Raw genomic sequence first — 20,082 nt, forward strand, 5'->3', positions numbered from 1 at the left:
TGGAACTACCAATTCCACATGGGTGCAGTCGATGGCACCAATGCAACCGGGTATGCCGTCTAGTGCATGGAAACCCACTTTGGTGTTTGCAATCTCCTGGCCAGTCCGTGGTAATGAGATGTGGTCGTCTGTGTGCTTGAGGAGGGCATCGAGCACTTGGATGAGTGTTCGTGAGAATAATGGTTGTGAAATGCCATGCAGGTGCCCCACTGTGTGCTGGTAGGTGCCTGTGGCCAGGAAGTGGAGTACAGACACTACCTTCAGTAGGGGGGGATGGCGGTTGGAGTTTCTATCATGATGTCGTTGTGTGTCATGTCTACGATGGCGGTGATGGTGTCCCGGTCCAAACGGTACAGGGTGTGGATCTGCTGAGCAGTGAGGTTGAATGGATTGGCTCTGATGCGTGGGATTGGGGGCTGCCTGCGTGGTGGCACTGGCTGTGCTGGTGGGGCTTACTGGGCCTGCCTTGCCCTCCTTCTCCTCCTGCGTCTCCTCTGTGCTGCCTGTTGTTGTTGTTGTTGTTGTTGTTGCTGTTGTAGCACATGCATTGCTATCAGGTCCTCCAGCACCAACATTGCTAGTCGTATTGGTATCATTGCAGAGTGTGACTGGGTGTGGGAAGGGGTGGGGTGTGCTCTTTTTGTACTTCCTGAGTCTGTATTGCCTTCACCTGTGCTGTTTCTGTGCACCTGTGGCAGCTGCATTCACTTAACATGGCCCTTTACGGTTGGTTCGCGATGGCGTTATTAGCACCATGGCGGTAAGGTACTTAACGGGCTGGGTGATGGCGTTAGGTGCATGTCCGCTTGGGTCGGCATTTGCGTACCTTTCCGCCATGGCGCTAAGTACGGTGTGGGCGGTCGCGTGCGTGCACCCTTAGCGCAGTTAGCGGCAGCGTTAACTACGATGCCGCTAATGGCATCGTAGTTAACCGTCACGGGTCATGATCGGACCTGGCGGAAAACGATGGCGGTAACCATTTACCGCCATCGTTTTTCACTTAGCGCCAGGGTCGTAATGAGGCCCATCATAATACAACAGACACTTTGCCAACTTCCTGAGTCGGTCTTCTTATTTGGTGTGAGAGTTATTCTCCATCCCATCCATCGCACAATGTTTTATCTTAAGTAAAAGGACCATACAGGTTTATTTGGTAGCATGTTGGATGGTTTGGTAACAAGACCCATCGACCAGTCGGACGATTGAGTACCCTCAACTTCTAGCCAGAAGATTGCGAGGTTTCCTGAGGAGATCAGCCGATATAGAATTCTTGCGAGAAAATTGAGACGGTGGGACGAGTCCCTCTTTGACGAAATCCCTCTTGGTTTGTACAGCCGCTTTGCAGATGGAAGGCAAAAGTGGTGGATTGGAGGGGGGAGTTGATACCAAGGCCTCAAGCTGAACGAGCAAATGCTGAATAGACTAAGGGAAATGGCAAACTGAGTGGATGGGATTGTGGTAGTTTAAAAGTAACGGGTAGTTTAAAAGTAACAGGGAAAAGTAACTAGTGCATTTTGGTGTGAAAATAAGTGAGAGAGAGAAGACCCGGGAATCCTAACATAAGGGCTTTTAGAAGGAGTTGACATATACTTTTGTCGAAATAAACAAGGCCATGTATCGGACAGGGCTGTACAAGATGACAATTCAAATCCTGTGATCAGGGTACTATTAGGGGCAGATATAAAAGGGGTGATCACTGAGGATAAATGTGAAGAGTCAACTAGTCTGTCTGTGTGTATTTATGGGATATTAAGGAGTCGAATAGAGACAATTGTGTGAAGAGAACTGATAAAGGGTAAAGGAGATATAGCGTCTATATAGAGAAACTGTCGGTACCGACTCAGAGGAAGACTGAGATTATTGAAAGCAGAGGTTTTGAGCAGCGATTGTTGGAGCACGCTCATATATATGTTTTCATAAAAATTGGTTTGTAAACGCTGGTAAGTATTGACAGTAAATTGAGACGTGTCACAATGGGAGACATTACTCCTCTAATGCATTCATGTAAGACATTGCCAAAACACATTGTGGAGTTCTGTGTTTTAGCAACATGACTCTGACATCAAGGTGTGGATGAGTAACTTCTTTAATCTGTTTCCAAGCATAACATCCAGTTTCTAGAGTCATTATTCATCAGATGGTAAAGTCCAGATCTCATAGACAAGCACCGGTATCCTCTCTCTCAGGCTACATCTTTCAACTCCCTCAAGAGAACACCAGTCACACATAAACATTCTAACCAGTAACATTCCATTGTGAATCCTGACACTCCAGATTCCATTTGGATGCAGGATAAGACCATATCCGTACACACATGCCCAAGCTTAAACAGTACAGTGCAGAGTGGGTGAGAGGCACGGCAGATAAGATGTTCATGCCATGACCACAAGGGGGCTCATTGTCAAAAGCAGTATTGCAACACATGACCACATACCTGTGTGCTGGGTACACAGGAAAAAAATTGGAGAAAACTTTATCTATTTTAGAGCTTTAGAAGAACCAGGAAGAGAGGGAGGATCCGCCACCTGAGGATGGGAAGGTTAACCAGTGTAAATAGGAAGGTTTCGAGCCTTCTCCTCCCCTAGCCTCACCAGAGGTAAACAATGATACCATGGAAGACGTAGGATTGTATCCGTTAAAGGAACTGAAAGCGGCGAAGGGGTATAGTAATCCGATTTACGAACCACCTGCTTATAGTAGTGACGATAGTCCAGAGGAGATTAAAAGAAAAGGGGAGATCTTTAAGGTTTTACAGAATAGGGAAGAGAAAAGCGAGCAATCAAATATATCGACCGAGATAGAACAACAGATCTAGAGATGGAAAGGAGAGAAAATAAAGCAGACGAACTAACGCTCGTACAGAACAAATTCATGGAAGGACAGATATTACTCAAGCGAGATGGGAAAAGCATTGAGGAAGTTAGGCAAAGGGAAGATCAAGACAAATAGGATAGGAAAGACAGGGACCAAGAAAAGAGATTGAAGGAAGATGAGCAGAAAAGAAAGAGCAGGCAGCAGCGAGAACAGATTATCAAACGCTGCAACCTTATGGACCTAGGTACTCTTTCATTGAAATACAAAATGGCAGATGTATGGCCATTGCATATTAGTACCCGGCGAGAGCCAAGGAGAATGCAACATGCATTCTGATTGGCTCTCGCCGGGTCGTTACCCGGCCGGGAATTCCTCAGCCGGGATTCCATGGCCATTGTTCCCGGCGGGGGCATGGCAGCCCCTCAGCCAATGAGGAGGCTCGAAGCAGGGCCATCCCCGCTCCGAGCCTCCCAACGGCTGAGAGGCTGCCTTCGGCCCCCGCCGGGGACTCGGGTAAGTTTTTCTTTTTTGTTATTCCCTTCCCTCCCACCGCCCCCCCCCCAATTTACCTTCTTGTTCCTGCATCCCCGGCAGGGGGACGAGGGAAGCCTCCAGCCGTGTGGAGACTTGGAGCGGGGCCATCTCCGCTCCGCGCCTCAACATGGCTGGAGGCTTCCCTCGTCCCTCGCCGAGGACGCAGGTATGTTTTTGTTTTTTTTTCTCCCCATCTCACTCCCGCCCTCCCAACCCCACTTACCTTCTTTCTGATCCTTTTTCGGGAGTGGACGCTCTGGGAACACTTGTGTTCCCAGCGCGTCTGCTCCCGATGGCCGCCATAGAAAGGGAAAACGGACTCTGTTTTCCCTTTCCACGGTGGCAGCCATTTTCTTTTTTTTTTTAGTGTCCCGGTCACGCAATTTTTGCGGGCCGGGGTACTAATAGCAATATAACCCTTGGTAATGCCCCCGACGCTCGGGTTATATTGCTTAAGTGGAACATGCTGCTTAGTGTTACTAAGACACAACACTTGCGAGGGCATTCCTGGCTTTCTTGTTCCTTTTTATGTGATACAGAATAACTAGACACACATTCAAGTATCTGGATCCTTTGGCTTGCCAAATGTTTTGGTCTAAATCTCCCATCAGCTGTGGGCAGCATAGCGAATTGCATGGGATCATGGGAGCCGGAGTCCAAAACATCATGAGAGCTACAGGTTGCAGACACATGCACTACTGTAATTCTTAAGACTAGGCTGGGTGTTTTCTGTACTGTGCGTACCTCAGGTGCAGGGGATGTTGTCCTGGGGCATCTACTTTAAGATTCCTGAGCTGAGATTGTCATATGACACATGTCAGGCAACCCTCTGCAATGGTTTGTGGACTGGGATCTACAGAAAAAAAGCGTTATGCTCCAAGCATAACCGAAAGTTGAGTCAATATTTCGTATAATATGTTTATGTTTCATTGGTTAAAGGGTACACAAAAGCATCAATATAAAAGCAATAAAGTACAAAAAAGGCCAATTGAAAATGATGATTTTAGCATTGGAGGGCCTTAGTGTTAGAAACCAGCAACCCAGCTCTTGTGTACTGCTCCGCACACACACCCATACTAAAGTCACCAGGTGCTTAGCTAGGCTAACAGCTTGAACTTGGGCTGCACGTTCTAGTGGCACCATGGAGACAATAGAGAGGTGCAGTCAGTATCTATGTGGGAACAGGCATAATAGGGGAAACATTACATCAACCAGAAGTCACTTGAGACAATCGGCAAAAGGTGCAGCATCAGCTGGTATTTCAAATAGCAATGTCAAATATTGTAGCTCTTTTCTAGGGCAGTTGGTAGATGTTTCTCTGGATATGATAAGTGGAAATCATTAATGGGCATTTGAAAATATCAGACACGTTTTTTTGTAGTGTTTAAGGTATTAAAATCCGAATGATAATTGGTGATTAAACTTCCTATTTCTTGTAATTTAAATATGCTTTAGGAATTAAAAAAAACTGTTTAGAGGACTTAGCGATAGAACATAGATATTATAGTTATATCTAGAAAACAATGCATCTGAAATGCATATGAAATAGAAGCCATCAATCCCATCATATTATTTCTGTGTAGTTGCATCTTGACTTACTCTCTTTGTAGGCATCTGAGTGGATTTCCGTAGGCCACAAAAGAGTATAGAGCTTCCCAAATCGTGAAATGACAAATGAGTGAAAAGAGGACACATTCATAAACAGGCTGTCTCTGAGAGAATACTTGCCAATTATCTGATGTAACCTTGCTTTTACATTAAAGGTAAAAGAGTAGGCAGAACACAAATCGAAGCCTAAGGGAATGTGGTCAACCATTATGGACCAAGGAATGGCAATGATAAAATGTGGCAATGAAATAATAAAATAATCAATTTTATAAGTATTTGATTTTAGAAATCGGGATGCCTTCCAAAACTCAATGATATGATATGGTATGGCATTTATAACGCGGCTATACACAAGTGTTTCAATCCCATGAAGGCAGCGCTGGGGAGGATGAATATCAGTGTGTGATGATACATGCAGGCACAACTGAATGTCATCCCTGTACTGGTGCTTTGGGGCACCTATACTGTTCATAAGACCTGCCAGTGACCAAGTGTGTAGAGGGAATAATGTGATGGACTGACTCTGCTTGTGGGGATATAGATATGTCACAGGGAAATAGGCTTACTGAAATGTGGCCTTCTGGACCAGTCGAAAGTTCATTCTGTCTAAACACTGAACCCTTGCACAGCCATTGGTACTTACCCCTAATCCCTTTACTGCTCCATGCATTGTTCTGCATTGCCAAGCACAATTGTTTATAAACACATTTCTTGAAGATGTTGTCAATAACGTTACATGCCGATTCTCAGCAATAGAGAGGTTAATGATGAAATGAATATTAAAGAAGAAACTTGTCCAGGTATTTACATTTTCTATGCAGACTTCCTCTGGCAATTTCTACATCTCCATGATGTGCAGAACATGGAAGGCCCAGACATGAATGCATATACTATTTTATTTTATTGTTTACACCGATTCTGATTCTGTTTTGTTATTATGTATTTTCTATCTTCATATTCGGTCACTGTTACTAAATATTGCCCAGAGTGATACTTTAGAAGCCTACATTTCTTTAACTTGGAATACAGTATGTTTATGTTCGTGAGCGGCAAGACTTGGATATCAATGGAAGGAAGATCTGGGTTATACTGGCTAAAAGTGCATCTGTTTCTCAATGCCCTGAAAGGTCTGGCATCATCAGAGTAAATGGTTATAAACAGAGTTTGGCAATCGAGAGTGATGGCAAGAATGGCTCCAAAGGTAAGACAGATCATTGCATTGCATAATGTGTGCACACTGTGGGCCTCATTACAAGTTCCGTGGTATTCCGGTGGTAAATCTGCCAGAATACCATGAAAGGGAGTTACTGTCACTGCCACTTGGTCCAGCGGAATTACCCCAGGATTGTGGTATGGTGGTGTTTGCATTGCACCAAATTAAGGAAGATGTTGTGTATCATCCTAGAACAGGCGAAAAAATCAAATTGAAACATGTTGCTCCCTACAATACCTCTGCCATTATTTGTGCTATTAAGTGTCCATGTGGGATATATTATGTCACACAGTCTAAACGCACAGCTAGGATCCGTTGCAACAACACCAGTCCAGTCCAACATACAAACTGGCAATCTGAATTCACTGGTAATGAGACACTTCTTTGAACATCGCCATCAATTTGCACAGATACACATCCAGACTCTTGAAGTCATCACATTCAAGCCTCATGAAAACAACCACAAATGGCTGAATTGTAGCAAAGGATTTTGGATACACCAGTTGGACTCATTGGACCCTGGAGGCATTAATGAATACTGAACCTGCCATGTTTCTTATGATATTGTGCTGAACCTGAGGTCGTTTCAGTCCACATTGTAACTATTGATATTCTCTTTTTTATGTTATGCATTGTAGTAGCTTTATTTTAGATTGGGAACTATTTTACTATCATTGTGTGATCGAATTGTGTATTATTTAGCTTGTTAGGCACCAGTTTGAAGATTGTAATAGCTATTTTAAATCAGCTTCTGAATTACCTTTCTGAATTGCCCTTTCTTGCATCATCACAATATTGTTATTGTCGTCCTGTGAAACTGCCTGGATTTTAAATTATTTTACTTTTGCTTAGTAGCGCTATAGAACTACAACTATCAAGAGTTGTGCAGTTCTACACGATACTTGGCAAGCTGGTTTGTGCCGGCTATAGATAGCTCTCTTCTCGCCACATTAATGTATACTTTGTAGTAGCTTCGTTTTATATTGGGAGCTATTTACTATCGTTGTGTGATCGAATTGTGTATAATTTTACTCTTTAGGCACCAATTTTAAGATTCTAATAGCTATTTTAAATCAGCTTCTAAATTACCTTTCTGAATTGCCCTTACTTGCTCCATCACATTATTGTTATATGCGTCCTGTGAAACCGCCTAGATTTGAAATAATTTTACTTTTCGTTTAGTAGCGCTATAGAACTACAACAACCAAGAGTTTTGTAGTTCTACATGCTACTTCTTCCCCCTGAGGCACGTCGGCACCGGCGCATTAGGGGCAAGCCAGTCTGTGTCCGTCCGTGACGTCCATGTAAAACAGCCTGCTTCTTAGCTGTGATATACCCCCAGACCTTGTGAGCTTATATGATGTTCCTATACCAGACCCATAGTATAATAATAATACTAAGTACTATCTGTGATTGCCATTGTTTTAGGTTGCATATAACCCTGATCCGTGACAATATGGTGCCATATTATATGACTGATTTTTGTTGTTGTCTTTTAGCCAAAATGCACATTGTACACTCATTGTACATGCTCTTGACAAAATCAGACACCTAGGCATCTTTAATAAGGAACCTCTGTTATCCGTACATGCTGTGAAGCCATCACTGCAGGCTGTTGTTGCACTCAATGAGCTTATTACTACCCTGAAACGAGGTATTCTCTGTGTAACAGAATTCTGGTTCGCTGTCAGCTCGATAGCACACTTTCACTTGTTACTTCCAGAAAACCTTCAAGTCAAGTGGCTAAATAGGGGGAGCAGTTGCTATCATTGCAAGATCCTCTCTAGAACTACTCAACTTTGTAACACTAAATTGGGACTCAACTTCTCTGATTTTTGCCTGTACATATTGTATATCTCCTAATAAATCATGGCAGTTGATTCTTTGCTAAAGACCTCCAGGTTCTGCTGGCTCCTTTTTGAATTGTCCGGATGCCTATTTTAACATGGAATCATTACACTACTCAAATATGATTAAATTGGGTGACCTTAATATATGGTGCAATAATCCTGCCAACCTGGAATGTATCGATTTTAAAGACATTTTACACTCCCATAATGTCCAGCTTCTGACTGAATCTGTAACTCACACAGGCGGCCATTGTCTGGATCCTGTGATATTTAGGGGAGGGAGAAATCTTGCTCCATCATGAAAATTCCCTTTCTTTTGGTCAGACCAATTTGTGGTAACCTTTGCTATTCCTTTGTGTACCACCTGGGAAAGCCCTGAGTACTAACACACAACTCTTACACAGTAAAACAAACTTGATCTCATTACTAGTGATCACCTATTAAGTGATATGACCCCCTTTCCATCGGATTCAAAATGTGCTGAACTTTACCAAACCTACATGTCACGTCTACAAAAACCTGAAATGGAGGTAACACAGAAGCATAATCAACTGTACCCCTGTTTACATTCTCTCCTGTTAATCTCGAGACAGTTTCTAATCTTATTTCCATACCCAGATCGACTAATTTCAGCTATGACCCTATCCCAGCATACCTGGGATAGGGTCATAGATAACATGCGTCAGCACTGAGTAGGACTATACTATCAGTGGTAAATGCCTGCGCACAGATAGAAAAATTCACGCCCTGCGTATTCTCGGAATGTACAGTAATCGTATTCAGAAGTTGCACCCGGAACGCCCCCGACATGCCCACACGCAAAGCATGAACAGACAGAACAGCTACCTTTGCGGGCTCCCTGGGCGCAAATAAACGCACCTTTCAAACAGTGCGTGGGGTCCCCCGTAATCAGCCTGCAACTCAGGGACCCTGCGCCCAATCGGCGTCCAAACCCTCATACAATGTTCCTGCACCCCGCTACACTGCGTACGCGCACCCCGAAATTACATCAGAACCATGATTGAGTACACGCACCCGAAATACGACATACAACCCCACCTGTGTGCTGCAAATCCTACGCACAAGTGTACTTACGCCTGCCTTCGGGTGGTGGATCGCGTGGCCATTTCCCAGCCGAGACGTTGCACAATCAAATCCATGAATACATCTCGTGCCCCACAATTGTTGACGTGCAAGGGACTGCCTGCAGGCCATCCCTCGGAACGCCCACTTTTTCGCAAGTTCTTCCACATTTTTGGTGTTCCGCCCCTTCCCAGCCATCTGCACAAGCCATGGTCATGCTCTGCTTGGAGTCCCTCGACAGCTCGCACAAGGGGGGCCGAGCTGCGCAAACTCCACGCAAGTCCAGGAAAAGTACAGTGCATTCGATTCCATGAATCGACAAAGGCAGATTTGCGCGCAGTTGCACGTGCAAGTAACATATTTCCCACGCAGATAATTCCATGAATTGTGGAAGCCAGGTGAGGTGTGTCTGTTTATAAACGTCCATTGTGGAGTATTTTCAGTCAGTTTGATTTGCAATATCATTCCTATGGTGATGACATTCAAATCTATGTCTGGTTATAACAACCAGTGGAAGCAATTGACCAAGTGTTATCTTGAGTGGACAAAATAAAAATTGGATGCTGAAAAACAACCTTAAAATCAATTCTTGGAAAATAGAAGTTATTGTATTCAGCTCAAAGAAGAAACTTGCCAACATCCTGCAATATGTCCCATGTTCAGCACTTTTTGAAGTTCCAACAAAGTTCTCACTCAAGGTAAAGGACTTGGCTGCATTTGGCAGTCAAATTTGAACTGCTATCTTCAAGTCTATCAAGTGGTTAAATCGGTCTACTTTCAACTCAAACTGTTGAAGCCTCTTCTACCGCTAATTCCAGAGAGTGACTGTGGAGGGGATGGGGCATTAACCAACTCCAAGTTAAATAATTGTAATGCCCTCTATATGGGCATTCAAAAAAGCCAAATACATAGGCTTCAAATTGCTCATAATTCCGCTGTTATAGCTTTCGTATGCCTTTCACACTGTACATTCTTGACAATGGTTCCCCTCCCTTCTCTTACTATTATTAAAGGCACCCCTTTTGTAAGCACACAGTATTAAAGCGTATCTGCTTCAATCTAATTTTGATGGCGTGTTAGTCGACATTTAAGAAGTCAATTGGACTCCATCTGCCTCATCACGAGTTTGGCGGTAACCCTTAAATGCAACGGTAACGCTATTACCGCTGCATTTAAGGGTCCCCCAAATCATGGGCTTGGCGGATTTACCCCCAGCTCTGAGCTGGGTGCAATTTTGCCAATTTTTTCAGCGCTTTTACTGCCGGCGGTAACACTGTCGTGGTAATAGCGCCAGACATTTCCCATTGTGCCCAATGGGGAATGGGGAATTCCCAAATGGGTCCAATGGGTCCAATGGGGAATGGGAATTTACCGTTCTGCCAAACCTGTGATCAGATGCTAATAGCGCCGGGGGTTTGGCGGTAACGGTAATAGCCCCGGCGGCTCCCAACTCGGGATGAGGCAGTATTTTGGCAAATTCACCATAAGCAGTAATTCTGCTGTTTTTGCTGATTATTGCTGATAAGGCAGCAGAATTACCTTCAGCATTTTGCTGGAGGTTTTACATCTGCCTCCCCACCAAAGCTGTAATACCTAATGGAGCAGTAATGCGGCGGTAACCAAGTGCATTGCCGAAATGTTTCCCCTACCGACGTACTTGTAACGATGCCCTGAATCCTATGACACCTATCGTACATAAGGCACCAGCCCGTTTGTGAAATGAGCAGAAACCACCTTTTTTTTCTGCTCACAAAACTACATCATATTTGAAGATATACTGTTGCAACTGTGCACTATTTTGACTTGTTTTAGTTGGTTTACACATGTAAATTATATTGTCTTTGGTGCATCTTCTTTTGTTAATCAATTTCATGATAGAAACTGCTAGAATGAAACATCTTCACACACAAGCACATTTTCACATATAGAATTGTTAACTGCATTTTCCAGCATTAGCTGTAAGTTACATTGCACATCAAGTGATATTTGCCTATGCCAAAACTATACCACAATTATTTTTTTTCCCAGCATTAACTCTTGTCCGCTATAGCCTGTCTCATCTCCTTTAACTCTAAATGCCTGATTCTGAAAAACAATCATGTATGCAAAAAAGAGGCTTATTTTACATTCATAATTTCAAGAAATGTGCAGGCCCCTTCTACACAAAAGTGACCTAAACACCTGTTCGGGTGCCATTCTACCGTTGCGTATGATTGGCTTGTCATTGTGAAATGCAGCAATATGAAAAATAACATTTTTAACCCAATTTGAGAGATGGAAATGGGTCAGCAGTGGTTTATACTGCTACTCTTCCTCTTAAAATGCAGGAATGAGTCAGAGATGACCCTCAGTTCATTGTGCTTTGCTTTGTGTCTGTTAGAAATTGGTGAATTTGGGGCTCGCTTTTCAGAACTATCACTACTTTTCAGATTGGTAGATGGAGGGTGGGCTTATGAATGTCTGCTTCTGTTGTAACTTGTTATGATAAACGTGAAGGGGATACGCGAGGACCTCCCATTGCATGCATTAAACAGATTTTTAAAGTCAAGCCCTAAGTGTTTTTGTAGTGTCCCTGGCATACTTTAGTCCGATGCCTAGATCTCCTGGTCCATGGAGCTTATATGGAGTCATATTAAACAATGTCTTTGTAAGCTCTTTTTTAGTGATATATAGTTATTATAGTTAATGCTGATTAAGACCAACAGGGTAATTCATAGAATCCAGCGCACAAGTGACGCACGCGGCTGGCGCACAGTGTGCGTATGCGACAGTCTGCACCAGCCGCGTGCGCCAAAATCCATTTCCGCACACAGCATATTCATGGATTTGAACATCCCTAACCAGCCGTGGCGCAGAGTGGTGCAGCGACCCTGCAGCAGCGCCAGTTACGCCCCAAGCCCTCCCTGTGCGCCATGTACAGCGCACAAATCCTGTACATGGCGCACAGGCCCCCAATCACGAAAACGCCTGTAAAACTCCCCACGCACCCCTCCGAATACACGTTCCCCGCTGCGCGGGGAGGTACAAATGCGATTGGCCGTGTGCGAGCAGGGTACGTGTATTTCGGGGGTACGCGGGAAGTGTCACACGCGATTGGCCCTGTGTGAGCGGGGTACGTGTATTTTGGGGGTGCGCGGGAAGTGTCACACGCGATTGGCCCTGTGCGAGCAGGGTACGTGTATTTCGGGGGTGCGCGAGAAGATTCACACGCGATTGTCCCTGTGCGAGCGGGGTACGTGTTTTACTGGGGTGCGTGGGGAGTTCCACACGCGATTGTCCCTGTGCGAGTGGGGTACATGTATTACTGGGTTGCGCGGGAAGATTCCACGCGATTGGGCCTGTGCGAGCGGGGTACGTGGATTTCGGGGGTGCGTGGGAAGGTTCACATGCGATTTCGCTGTCAGAGCGGGGTACATGTATTACTGGGGTGCGCGGGGAGTTCCACAAGCGATTGGCCCTGTGCGAGCAGGGTATGTGTATTTCGGGGGTGCGCGGGAAGTTTCACACGCGATTGGCCCTGTGCGAGCGGGTTACATGTATTACTGGGGTGCACGGGAAGATTCACACGCGATTGGGCCTCTGCGAGCGGGGTACGTGGATTTTGGGGGGTGCGTGGGAAGATTCTCACACGATTTTGCTGTCAGAGCGGGGTACGTGTATCCAGTGGGGTGCGCGGGGAGTCCCACATATGAATTGGCAGTGTGGGTCCTCCCAGGTGTGTCCACTACCCCCTCCACGGCCCCTGCAGGCAACCCACACCACAGTGGACTACCCTGCACCCCTGGTCATGTCCCACAGGCAGCCCATCCACCATGGGCATGCCCCCCAGCCAGCTCACCTTCCACTAGTGATCACCAACTCATGTCCCCCCAGCACCCCCACCCACCCAACATTGACGGGCACCTGCCAGCAGGCCCCGACTCATGTCCCCCAGCACCCCCACCCACCCAGCAGTGAGCCTCAGGCCCTGACTCATGTCCCCCAGCACCCCCACCCACCCAGCAGTGAGCCTCAGGCCCTGACTCATGTCCCCCAGCACCCCCAACCCCCAGCAGTGAGGGGCACCTGCCAGCAGGCCCGACTCATGTCCCCCAGCACCCCCACCCCCCAGCAGCAAGGGGCACCTGCCAGCAGGCCTCGACTCATGTCCCCCAGCACCCCCACCCACCCAGCAGTGAGGGGCACCTGCCAGCAGGCCCCGACTCATGTCCCCCAGCACCCCCACCCACCCAGCAGTGAGCCTAACGCCCTGACTCATGTCCCCCAGCACCCCCACCCCCCAGCAGTGAGGAGCACCTGCCGGTAGGCCCCGACTCATGTCCCCCAGCACTCCCACCCACCCAGCAGTGAGCCTCAGGCCCTGACTCATGTCCCCCAGCACCCCCACCCCCCAGCAGTGAGGGGCACCTGCCAGCAGGCCCCGACTCATGTCCGCCGCCGCCCAACAGCGAGGGGCACCTGCCAGCAGGCCCCGACTCATGTCCCAACAAACAACATGTCCTAACAAAACAGACCCATGTCCCTAAAGCCAACCCTAAGCCCCCTTGCCCCCCAATCCAAGCATGCAACCATCCACAGAACCCACTCCCAAATTACCCATGCCATGATAGTCAAAATTAACCACCATGCCCATGCAGGAATGCACAACGTAGCCACACAGTGGCAACACGTGACTGAGGAAATGTTCAATGAGACATGCACAAAACCAATTACAGAACACAACACCAATTCAGAAGTAATAAAAAATGTATTAAAAACATAAAGAACTGACTTGGAGGAATAGTAAAATGAAAATCAATGTACAATGACCGATGTACAAAAAATATATTGTAAATCCAATGAATCTGCAACTATATACAATGTAAGTCCAAATGGTCCATGATCCACAAACTAAAGGAAACCTAAAAAAAAGTCCTATGAAGAAAAAACGATATACACACGAAGTGGAGCAATGTCCATTAACTCAGAATTAAAAGAAAAACAAAGGAGTCCTGCTCACTCTGTGATGTCCCGGGCCAGGGCATCATCGAACTCCATGTCGATGTCCCGGAGGCGGGCCTCTGCCCTGGCCCCGAGGTCTCGCAGGGATGCACTCCTGGCCTATTCCAACTCCCTGCGAGTTGCCTCGAGGCACTCTGCCCGCCTCAACGCCCGACGCATGGAGAACTCAGCCCTGACCATGGTGAGCCAGGCCTCTTCCGCCCGCCGCCGCTCCGCATCTATGTGCTGGCCAAACCGCAGCCACACGGAAGACACTCCCATTCCAGGGTTCTCCTGCCCTCTCGCCGATGCCTGCCCCTCTGATGTCGATGGCCCCGAGCCATCATTGCTCCCACCTAGAGCCTGCTGTTGTTGCTGCTGTCCATGTGCTCTGTCCGATGCCTGCACATCCTCCATCTGCTGGTCTCCAGTTGTTGGGGTGTCCACCCCTGCTGGACCGCCGACTCCCGACTGTGGCAGGGATGGGATCTCCACCAACCTGGCTGTGTTGGTCAGGCCAGGTCCACAGGGGGCCCTGGTGGAATCTGGGCCGGAAGACGGCAGGGAGAACGACTGGCGCATAGTCTCCACAGAAGAGGAGAGGTCTGCCAGAGTGCGCGACACATGTAGGAACCCACCGACAAGGGCCCCTCCCAACAGTGCCACTTCGTGACGCTGCTGTTCGTGATGGCGTGCGTGCTCTGCCCAGGAAGCACGTACGTCATCACTAATGTCACGCGTGCGCAACGCGACACCAACCAGGATGGAGCCCATACGGTCATGGGACCCCTCGTCCGCAGGTAGTGGAGAGGCAGATGACATGGCACTCCTCCCTACCTGTGGACGGGCCTGCGACGGGGCATCCGTGCTGGAGCATGGTGGTGCAGTCACAGGGTCAAGGACAGCGACATGCACAGGCCCCTCCGCTGTGACCTGTGCTGCCTCCTGACCCTGGCCCTGGACTGCACCACTTGCACCAGTGGTGCTACACCCACTAGGCCCCATGTGCGACTCAGTAGTGGGCTCCTCCTCCTCTGTGGAGACCCCCAACCTGGTTGTCTCCACACTGTCTTCCGCCATTGCAAGCCCCTGTGGGGGCTCACCAGGCCCATCCACTACAGCTGTAGTGGCAGACGCGGCACCAGCCCCCTCGCTCCTGGATAATGGCAATTCCTGGGAGGGTGGCTGGGCCTTGCGTCGCCGCCCGGTGGAGGCATCCCCGCTGCTTGGCTGCACAGCACCGTCTCCGCCCTCTTCTTCACTTGACGCTGCGTAGAGGAAGACATAGAACACAAGCATCAGGGTACAGTACAATATTCCCCTAAACAGGAAGCAATAACACATGAGTGGCACTGTCAAATGTCACTTCCATCCTGTCCCTTCGTAACACATGGCTGAATGCACACAACACATATGCAGAAACAGTCCCGGCGCCTGCAATCAACATCAGCATCCATGTACAAGGGCCTCTGTTAATCAAAATGTTGCCTTCAAACTCACATGCATCATGGCTCACACTGATCCCATGCACACACATCACTGGAGGGTCAAGCATCATGGCTTGTACACCACAGACACAGTGGATAGACACAGTGGATACAACGGTGACGGCACTGCATGAGTGAATCTACACATCATCACGGACATGTGTCATGCATCCATGGCGTTTCAAAGTCACACACACACTTCTCAGACACACACACATGTGCACCATACATGTACATGACAGCAGCACCCATCCCTCACACCCCCTCCATGTCCAAGAACAGAGACTGGCATGCTTTCATGTGTGCATTCCGCATACAGCTCCCCATTTTGCATTAGAACACATGCACCATCCATGTGTTTCACACATTACTGGTCTCACATGTATGACCATGATGTCCCTGCACACACACATCCATACATGGCCTATGTCACACATACAGGCAAGTATCAGACTACCAGCACACTGCAACATGCCCTGTCTCACACAGCAATGCTTGGCCACTTACCGCTCAACTCCAGACGGGTCTGCCTCTGAAGGATCTGGGCGTGGAGTGCTGGGGCTACGTGTTCCAGGACCCTCATCTGAATGTTGCTCATGCTGCCCCGGCCCCCCTCCGCGAGGCGCCGGGCCTTGTAAAGGGTCCTGGACCTCAAGTCCTCCCAGCGCTTCTTGACGTGCTTGATGTCGCGGGTTGCCACCCCCTCCACTGCATCCTTCCAGATCCTCGTCCATCCTTCCTTGTTGGTGCGTAATGTTCCGAAGAGGGCATCATAATGCCCCAGGACATGCTCCACCAGGACACCAACTTCCTTCTCACTGAAGCTGGTGGCCCTCTGCCTCTCTGACTGGGGGTCGCCAGTGGTCTCAGATGGTGTTTGCCCCGACATGGTGACCCCCGAAGCAGGCGTGGGTGGGCAACTGGGTCCTGGGGCTGGGCTGTGGAACGATGGTATCCCAGTCGGGAGTCTTCTGTTCCAGCAGGGGTGGACACAGCAACTGGACCCCTGCAAATGGCTGACATGCGGGCACCAAATAGCAGGCACCGTGGGCAGCAGGCAGGCAGGCAGGCAGCAGCAGATGGCTGGTGGGAGCGTGCTCGGGGGTCTTGGGGGCAGGAAAAAGGCCTTTTGGGCAGGAGCGTGGTCTTCCGTGTGTTTTCGCGTGGCCAGCTTGATACGGAGTGATTTGGCACGTGAACAAATTGCACGTCAGCATGTAATTCGAGGAAAGGTCCTTAGCACGGAAGCGTCAGTGACGTTACGCGTGCAGGCTTTGCCCACAACACGGGTGCATAGTGAATCAGCACGTGAGAAAACTGCACGTCACCGTGCTATTGGAGTAAAGGGCCTTAGCGCGTAAGTGCGTAACTGACGTTTCACGTGTGGGCTGGCTTAAAAGGTACGAGTATCACGCTATTTCCTTGTACGTGCTTTTATGGAGAGCGAGCGGGTGTATCTTGTACTTCTTGTCGGTTCACACACGATTACTTCACAACGTTTCCAGTTCGTACTCCCTGTTTCCTCAGACTGCGTTCTTTTCTTCTTTTGGCTGGGGTGTTGCCAACGCGCACACATGCGTTTTTTTCACGTGCTTTTTCAAGGCAGGCGGTGAGTCGCGCATGTATTTTCCAACTGTGGTTGCCCCTGTGTGTCGCGTACCCCTTCAGAGGTCATTGTAGGCTACGTGTAACACGCGTACGTTTATTTTTGTGTTTCTGGGTGCCACAGCGTAGTAGTGCAGGTTTATTTTTCCACGCACGTGGTCTACCAGGGGTTGCGTGCATGTGTGCTTTTGTTTTTGGGGTACCTGTGCGTTGCGTGACCCGTCATCTTCCCCCAGGGGTCACATACAGCCTTGCTAGAGCAATAGGATACGAATTCCATCTAGTACCCTACCCCTTTCACCCCAATTGCCCAGGAAAATTGTTTACTGCAACTCCCATATGCACAACAACATCAGTGCAATGGTTGGGAGGTACCATCTGTGTGCTGGCATGTGTCATGTATGTGTATTGGACACGCCACTCACAGGCTCATGTGTGATGCCAGTGCTATCCGGCATGCAGCAAATGTGTCGCTTTTCCATCTTGGAGTCCTCAGTGTTTGCGTTTGGCCTCCCCTTACAACTCATTGACAGTGCATGCATGCCAGGCTTATAGTCAAGTGTGAGATGTGTAATTCATGTTCTGGATCTCTGGCTTGTCAGGCCTATGTGTGTGCTATGGTGCTAATGCCTGTTTCCATTTGATGCCTTTCATGTTTGGCAGGTGATGACGCACTTGATGCTGTTGAGGTGGAGGAGATGGTGCAGATCCAGGAGGAATCTCAGCCACGACCGGGCACCCGTGGAGGACGTGGGGTGGTGGTGGGTGAAAACCCAACCCTACTGCAGTCCATACTGTCCACGGGTGTCTCTGGGTGCAGCTCTGCAGACCTCTATGATTCAGGTGCTGAATCGGACGATGAGACATATGTGGCGTCGCAGGTGAGTGTTCCTGGCAGGGATGCTGTTCTGGCCGACCCAACTGCACCGGTGGGTGGCCCCTCTATGGGGATGTCAATGTTGGTAACTCCGCCTTTGGCGGTTACTAATGCAGGGTCACACTCCACAACATCTGATCCTGTTCCTGGGCCAGCAGATCCGAGGGGGAATGCAGTCCTGCAGCCTTAGGTAGTGCCAGCACAGCAAGGTGCAGATCGCCTTGCCCCACACAAGTGTGGTGCCCACCAACGCGGTGGCCGTGCGCCACCAGGCAATACTGTATGGGAAAACTCCGTGTACAGTGTAGCAGCACAACAGGGAGCATCGGTTGAAATGATGGCTCAGGCAATGGATAGGGTGGCCACTTCCATTCTCCCCCCTGAAAGGCAGATGGAGCTACAACAACAGGCAACAGACTCATTTGCCAATCACACAGGGAGGACATGTTGGCGTCCAACAGGGACCGACGGGCGGCACTGGAGACTCTGAGCGAAGCCATATCTGTAGAGTCACAGGGCCACAGGGAAGCCCTGAGGTTAGAACTCCATAACCTCAGGGAGACTCTGGGTGAATTTGAGGCTTCCCGAAATTTTAGGTCAGAACAGCAGCTGGAACAGCTCACACGTTCACTCTCAGCTGAGCAGCAGCAAATCGGGAGGACATCCGGGCATCACGCGAGGCCATGCATGCAAAAATGCAGGCAACCCGTCAGGTGCTACATGGGGATCTCCGTACTATCATCCTGCAGAACGAGACCTTCCACACCCGCATGCTTGCTGCCATGGAGGACCATAGCAGGGCTTTGCGTGGTCTGCCTCCCATAGCACGGCCACCTCCTGATGTAGCAGCAGAGGGTGAAGAGAGCGACAGCAGCAGTTCTCCCACAATAGCGTAGCCGTGCAGGCCATGAGCCCATGGAGGTATTTTTTTTTCGCAACATCGACGCAGGTGGGTGTTGGTGTGCACCCTGTCCTCAAACCTCCTGGGTGCCCCCCCTGGCCCACACATGGCCATTTTTGATATATTTTTTTTTTTTTTACAATGTGTTGCCTTGTGTGGCTCCCGTGGGCATCCACTGTGTATTCCAGCTGGGCACATGCAGGCTTGTCCTGTGTTTGGGTTAGATGCTTGGGTTCCTGACACACACACCCCTCCTGCTTCCCCTTTCCATGGGCTTGCAAAGGGTGTGACCAAGTGACTTACACAGTGACATTGGGCTCCCATGAGCTGTGTGGGCAGTCTGTAGTCAAATGTGTGTGTACATCCCTAGTGGGGATTGTTTTTGGATTCTACACTGCATGGTGTATTGATATGTGCTTGTGCATCCATGCCTTTATCCTTATTCACATGTACTTTCTTCATGTTTTCACAAGGCCGTCTCCTTTGCAGATGCAGGTCATGTCGTATGCAGTACACTGACACATTTTCCGGACAGCAACACTCTGCAGGTGGAAGGGGTCGATGTGATGCCTTAGTCAGGTTGTGAGACTTGCACTACTTTCATTTTAGACTGTCATATTTTGCCACTGTTTTATGGTATGTTGCTGTTTTGTGTTGTTGTTAAGTATTTGTTCATGTGTGCTGTTTCTTATTGATTACTGGGAGCATATTGTCTGTGGCCTGTTTCCATTCGGGACAGTGCACTTTTTGACACTTGTGTCATGTGTTGTGCATTCCTTTGTTTGCTTTCACATTGCATGACATGCCATGGTGTGTTGGGTAGTGGAGATGGGGAGGTGTTGGGTGACATGGTGCTATTTTCATGTTGTATTTTACAAGGGGGTAGTCATTCATGTAGCATAAATGTGTGTCTTTTTGTGACACAGCATTGGTTGTCTTTCGGTAGGTAGGGATCCACACAATGTAACACTTCCAGGTGATCAATCTCAGGCTGGTATGGTTGTGACAGTTGACGTTCCCTTATGTCATCATCATTGATTGTCAGCTGGTATGTGCCAGGGCTGTGTGCACTGCACAGGGGCGTGATTTTAGGTGAAGATATTAGCCACCAGCTGCGTACGGGCTGCCTC

The 20,082-nt window shown here is 48.5% G+C and overlaps 1 protein-coding gene across 1 annotated transcript in view; it reads left to right on the forward strand.

Moving 5' to 3' along the window:
* The window catches only part of PCTP (phosphatidylcholine transfer protein), a 436,827-nt gene that overhangs the window by 243,526 nt on the left and 173,219 nt on the right, over window positions 1-20,082 (forward strand). Inside the window, exon 4 of the mRNA XM_069654937.1 lies at window positions 5,986-6,157. Coding sequence (XP_069511038.1) covers window positions 5,986-6,157 — 172 coding nt within the window. The remainder of the gene's footprint in view (window positions 1-5,985; window positions 6,158-20,082) is intronic.

The sequence above is a fragment of the Ambystoma mexicanum genome, chromosome 3q, assembly GCF_040938575.1.
Source record: "Ambystoma mexicanum isolate Mex_15411 chromosome 3q, UKY_AmexF1_1, whole genome shotgun sequence".
Lineage (NCBI taxonomy): Eukaryota > Metazoa > Chordata > Amphibia > Caudata > Ambystomatidae > Ambystoma > Ambystoma mexicanum.